Source organism: Frankliniella occidentalis, unplaced genomic scaffold, assembly GCF_000697945.3.
Source record: "Frankliniella occidentalis isolate FOCC.00 unplaced genomic scaffold, Focc_3.1 Scaffold37, whole genome shotgun sequence".
NCBI classification, from domain to species: Eukaryota; Metazoa; Arthropoda; class Insecta; order Thysanoptera; family Thripidae; genus Frankliniella; species Frankliniella occidentalis.
This window is the reverse complement of record NW_026267167.1, coordinates 1439986-1446370: the sequence shown is the minus strand read 5'-3', so window position 1 is coordinate 1446370 and position 6385 is coordinate 1439986. Positions and strand designations below refer to the sequence as shown.

General features: G+C 44.1%; 1 protein-coding gene across 2 annotated transcripts in view; it reads left to right on the top strand.

The window, feature by feature from the left end:
* LOC113214058 (uncharacterized) overlaps positions 1 to 4758 on the top strand; it is a 16471-nt gene extending 11713 nt beyond the window's left edge. Inside the window, exons 1-5 of one of the 2 annotated variants that reach the window (XM_026433315.2) lie at positions 2415 to 2520; positions 3134 to 3241; positions 3538 to 3696; positions 4072 to 4230; positions 4579 to 4758. In XM_026433315.2, the coding sequence (XP_026289100.1) occupies positions 3170 to 3241; positions 3538 to 3696; positions 4072 to 4230; positions 4579 to 4737 (549 nt within the window). In that variant the 5' untranslated portion in view covers positions 2415 to 2520; positions 3134 to 3169 and the 3' untranslated portion in view covers positions 4738 to 4758. Of the gene's footprint in view, positions 1 to 2414; positions 2521 to 3133; positions 3242 to 3537; positions 3697 to 4071; positions 4231 to 4578 lie in introns of those variants that run through there. The other variant, XM_052266344.1, reaches the window with a different exon arrangement.
* Positions 4759 to 6385: the final 1627 nt, after the last annotated feature.

Sequence of the window (6385 nt, the reverse complement as noted above, 5' to 3'; positions counted from 1 at the left end):
ATCTACCGATAATATTAAATAAATAAAATACATCGCAATGCAGGGATACAAATAACCCCCGGCAAATAAGTAAAAAACAGGCTCTGTCACTGTCTCTCTTTCTGTCTCACACTCACACGCGCGCGCGTAGAACCGTTAGTATACATGCCATGTGCACATCTTTTAATGTGTACATGGGCATGTACACATTAATTAAAGCATACATGCCATGTACACTTTATTTAATGTGAACCATGTACACATTTTAATTGACAGAGCACCTCCGGTTAACTTGCTACATTACGCCTCAAGTACCCCGCCACCACCGACCTACCACGTCGCCCCCACCCCGCCCCGCCCCACCACGCACCCACACCTCCCTCATCACCCGTTATTTCATGAAAAATTCTCTCGCACTGCTTTATTTTTTTTTCGAGGGAGGGGCTGGTGGGGGAGGGTGTAGCTTCTTCGGCGTGCCTCCCCTCTCCCCGCCTAGGCCAACCAACCATAATCGCTCTTCAGGGCTGAATAAGGGATCGAGCAAAAATAAAATAAAAACCGTAAAAAAAAAACAAGGAGAGAGGACACGCTTCGTCTCTTTTCCCTTTCCTCCGTGGTGAGGCGCGCGGTACTCAGCCGGAACAGCTTGCATGCGTGAGTAGGTACACGCACGCACTCATGTACACGCACGAAAGCGGAACAGGGCCGACAGACAAGTACGCTCTGTACGCTTCAAAAAGTGCCGCCGTCTGCTCTGCGTACGCACCTACACAATCACTGTGAAAAATATCGTCGTAAATTTACAAAAAATTTGTAAACTCGAATTATAATTTAAGTTGTAAATTTACGACAGCACATTTTTTACTCGCCAAGGAATTTAAAGTCGATACGTACTGCATGTATTTTTACGATTACAAATTGTAATTTTACAACTTGCGTCAAGGAAAATTTTCCTGTAAACCTACCTACTTTTTTTCACAGTGATACCATTGATTTCACGCCAAAAAGTGCTTCAGCTGTTCCGAATGGTACACGGTAAAATGTTCAAGAACCAAGACACAGTCATTATTTTTCGATTGGAACAACGGTAGCTGACGGAAGCACTACTTTTCAATGTGAAACAAAAGGTACGTTTTTCTGGGTAGCAACAAGCTTTTTACACCGACACATACACCATACATAGAGGCGTGGAGCAGTACATTAAGCAGGCTTAAATACAGCGACAACGGCAACAATTTCGCGCCAGATAAATACCTTCGGTAATGCTCCACCCACGCTTGCTCGTTCACTCGCTCGCTGTCTCTCTCTCTCTCTCTCTTTCTCGTTCACTCGCTTCCTCGCTCTCTCTTTCTGTCGCCCCTGATACCCAGACAGGGACGACAGCGACTTTGGCGTGCAGAGAGAGAGAGAGAGAGAGAGAGAGAGAGCGTACGGGCGCGGGGCCGGGATGGACTGCCTTCACTGCGAGCCGGAGGCAGCCCCTGCAAATAACACCCCCTTAAAGTGTCCGAACACACGGCTGCGCTCACGCAAAATGGGAGCGAGTGCTAGTTCAACGAATTGTTTACCAATATCACGCTCAACTGGTCATAGTGACATTTTGCTAATAAGGCTGAGCCTAGTTTTTTTTAGGAAAAATTTAAGGAGAATTTGTAAGGACCCCTGGTCTCCTCTTATTTTTCAAAAATTCCTTTGCCCCGCTTGTTTTTTAAATTATTGTTTTATTTCTCAAAATGCTTCTTTATGTTTAATTCTAAATGTTCAATTTTATCGTTTGATTTTATGTACAGATGCCGGGGGCTACCGCCCACTGGACAACCGCTTTTTTCAAGTTAAGTGTTGCCAAAATTCTCACTTAAAGGTTATGTATTAAGTTTTACGGGATACCGAATCAACATTTGTCACCGCAAAAATATCACTATTTAGTTCCATTTGATTTGTAAAATAATATCTGTGTGATCCACTCAAATATAGACTTTGAAACAATTGCTATAAACACTGTTCACAGTTTGTTTATATTTGCACAATAAACGTTCAGGAGGTGGCAGCAAGTAGAGTGATTCATAATGTTAATTTTCATCGTCACTCTGCTCCTTTAAAACCTTAGCAGAAAACTGTTAGTAACACTTAGAAAAAATTTTGGTAACAATACTGATTATCTACTAAGTTATTAGGATGCTCTTAGTAGGTACGAACAAACAATAAATAGCACTATCTTCGAAATTTGAAAGAATTACCGCGTATTTTCTGAGTATTTGCGGTGCTGTTTGCATGTATGAGTTCATTGTAGTTGCAAAACGTCAAAACGAGCTGCGAGTGACGTCATTTCAAATGGACTCGTGACAAGGTCGTGGCTTTGTGGAGGGACATGTTTTAGATTCTAGATACTTCGCAACAATAGAAGGCCTTTTTTGTGGTTTCAGAGCGAGAGCAACTGGCCAGAGTCTAGCCAAACGCTCACGAGAGCGTTGAGCACGATGTTGTCCACACAATAGGGACGGCCATGGACCAGGTTGACCATCCGCCCATAATTGGGCTGGGGTAAGACCTCCACTCACAAATGAAGTGCGCGAATGGCACAAGCAAGTAGTGATGTATACCACCACGTTGCACACAGTGTTTAACCTGACATTTGAGCCAAAAAGTGTTTACCAGTAAAATTAAAAGTGTTCACTGGTAAAACAAGTGTTTAATTTTGAACGTCAATTGATGTTCAAGTTCAAGTGTGCATTTTTTGGACACATTGTGAAGTTCAACTGGGTTATAAGTCAATTAGTGTTTAAACTTTCGAAAAGTATAGCCGCTGCACATGTGGTGTTCCAAGTGTGCAAAAATTAAACGTTTACAAAACGTCTAAAATTTGCTCACCACGTCAAGTGTGCAATTTGAGTTAAACACCATGAAATGTGTAAAATCACAACTTGCACACGTTGGTGTGCAAATTTTGCACACTTGTTTTACCAGTGTTCAACTTCAGCAAGGTTGGCTATATCGAGCTTATTTGGCCAGATTAATGTGTTCAAATTTACTGTCGAACAGTCTTTTGTATTCAAATTTCTAGTCCAACACCTAAAAGTGTGCACCGCGGAGCTGAACACATTACCATGTTGATGCCAGTTGCACAGTTTTGTTTTCAGTGAACTTTTGTTTACAGTGCACGAGCCGTAGCGCCCGGCTCCTCCGCGGGGTCATGGGCACTGCGCTCGTGGTGGCTGTGGCAGCCCTACACGCAGTGGGAGCCAAACAGATACACACCTTTGCAGTGAGTTGCAAAACCATAAGCGTGCATGTTGACATACATGTACATGTCCACTTTTCCCAGAGAATGTAACTCTGTTTACATTTAACATTAAGAACGTTTTATGGTTGAAAATTTCCGCAAAATTTTCGAATATTTTCGGAAAATAACAAACAATTTCTGGGAGATTTTTCATTTGTCCGGGATATTTTCTGTTATTTCCGGAAATTTTCCGAAAACTTTCCAGGGTTTCCAACCCTAGAACTTTTTATGCATATTACTCTTACTATCTTGTCGTCGTGCCTACGGACTGTTTGTAGGGTCCTTGGGACGTCTGGCTTGAGAGAGCCGACACGTGCTATGAGGATGACGAGAGGCTGCCATTGAAGTTTTCGCACTACAACCCCAACAAAAAGTTTGTACCACAGACGTGGAGCGGCCTCGTCAATATATCGCGGGCAGTAGACGACAGTTGGTGGGTAAGTAATGTGCGTAAAAATATTGAAACACAGTTATTTATTTCATTTCACCCAGGTTTGTGTGTACGCAGAGATCTAGCACAGAACTAACAGCATGGCTGGGTGTAATGCAAAATGTAAACATGAAATTCATCTCTACCTCTTTATACGCAGTTTCGTAGGCCCATGAGTATGAATAACTTACGTACAAAACTCTTGCGCACTTACGCACAATTAATTCAAATGAAAAGAATTCTTGCTTAAACCATATTACGTCAGTTACGGAAACTATGAACAAAAGAATTGTGAACTTGGTGCAGTAGTTTTTTGATGCTATAATATAAGACAGCGTAAAATCAGCGGATCGTTAACTTTAAACAATTTTCCCGCGCACAGGTCAAGGCTCCTTTGAGCATTCGCAGCAACAACCAGTGGAAAGAAAATGCTTTTGTGTTCGTCTGGCCGACGAAAGGCTGCACCAGCGCCAGAGATATCACTCCACCGTGCTTGAAACAGTTCTTCACCAAGGCCGGGGCTCCCTGCCTACTCAAACAGGTAGGCACACTGATAAAAATAATACGTCAGACTACGTGATGACTGGCGAAAGTGTTGTTTCCATTTAAATCCTCTCGATACTTTGGGAAATTTGGCCTGTATTGACCCACAACCGAATCCACTTGGTATTAACTTCCTAGTACCTTAAACTATGTAGTGCCCACTTTACTAACGACAAGAAAACCCGTGAAGATATCCCTGTACTCAAAATTATTCATGATATTGTTGTCATCGTGACAAGAAATTTTTGTAGTGTGAAGTTACACTGCAAAGTTTTTGCAACCTGGTGGATTGCACACTCTGCAGTTTGGTTTTAATTAGCGTTCACGTTAGTTTTATTTCTTCCAGCAAGTGATACAATTCCGAAATACCACGATGAAATTGGAATTTCCAAAGGTCCCACACCTGGTATATGGCCACTACCGTCTGGAACTGAGCGCAGGGCCGAAAAATGAAAAGTCAGAGTATTGCGTGAACGCTATCGTCCATATTATCCCTAAAGTGTGAAATACACACAGATCAAGTGGACACATTTCTATGGAGGGCTGGATTTCTACCGAGGCTCGTCGGTATTTCTAAACCCAGGAAATTAGGCCATTCAAGAATAAAAATTCAATTCAAAGGACGATACGGGAATTAGATTTTGAAGTAGGCCATTTCAGTATTTCACCTTTTTACTTTTGAAAACAATAAAGTAGGGTTTAAGAAATGACACGTTCTTTCGCGACCATTGAACCAAAATTTCAACTTCCTCGCAATCCGACACCTGAGAAGAACAACCGCTTACCTCCGCGGACTGGAAAAAACCCGCTTACCTCTGCAACCCTCAAACAAAACCGCTCACCTCTGAGACATGCAAACAAAGCCGCTTAAATGAATTTTTTACCAATTTTGAGACACGGGTATCAAAATGATCACGGAAAAATTCTCTTTCGAATGATACCCATGTCTCAGAATGTGAGAGAAAGTCATTTAAGCGGATTTGTTTGCGTGTCCTAGAGAAGAGCGGTTTTGTTTGAGGGTTGCAGAGGTGAGCGGTTGTTCTTCTCCGGTGTCGAATCTTGCACAGTTTCGGCGCTAGTTAGGCCATGTGCCATAACCGTTCATAAATAAAGGAAAACTAACGAAATTCGGAAGATGAGTTGCACTGGCTGATGGAATTCGCGCGACTTCCTCGGGCGCGTATTAAGAGAGAGAGAGAGAGAGAGAGAGAGAGAAGGGAGAGGGGAGCTGCAGGAAGGCAGCGAGCGTCTCGGCTATGCATTTCCCGTGGGAGAGAGCACTGCCCCCGCGCCAACCCAATAGACAGACAGGTCCTTCGCTGTCGCGTGCTCCGCCCTGCTGGTCCTGCTGGTCCTGCTGGTCCTGCTGGTCCTGCTGGCCCTGCTGGCCCTGCTGCACAACAGGCGGGGCCCGGCGGCGCCGCTGACGCAGACAAGATCTATCCTCGGCAGAGCGGCGGTGCTGCTCGGCGCCGGGCCCTCTAAAACCCCTAGCCTTTTATCTCTCCACACCACCACCCGGGCCAGACTCTCTCTCTCCCTCTCTCTCTTTCTTTCTTTCTTTCTTTCTTTCTTTCTTTCTCTCTCTCTCTCTCTCTCCGTCTACCTCTCTCTCTCCCTCTACCCCTCTCTCTCTCCCTCTACCCCTCTCTCTCTCTCCCTCTACCCCTCTCTCTCTCTCCCTCTACCCCTCTCTCTCTCTCTCCCTCTACTCCTCTCTCTCTCCCTGCTCTCCCCTCTCTTTACCGATAAGCGCACTACCCGCCCTACTCAAACTGAACGGAAACATTTTAACGATTGAGCCGTCACTTTTCTGACGACAGATGAAAAATAATAATATTTTTTTCCTGTTTAACAGTTTCAAAACAATAAATATTCATTTTGTTTCCATTTTAGGAAAAATGGGGGTAGGGGTTGAATGGGAGCGAGGTTAGTTTTAATGCCTTTGGGAAGGCAGATAGACACACACTTAATCAACTTTCATGGGTGTGAATTTTCCTGATGTGTGAAGTTGGCAAAACCGACCAGTCCTGGAGGGTAGGAAGAGGAAAAGTGGTGGATGGAAAAAAGGGCGGGGAGGGGGGTGGGGGCAATCAACACATCTCTGACGGGTGTGTCTCACTGGAAGAAGGACAGCAAAGTTTCGGGTTTCG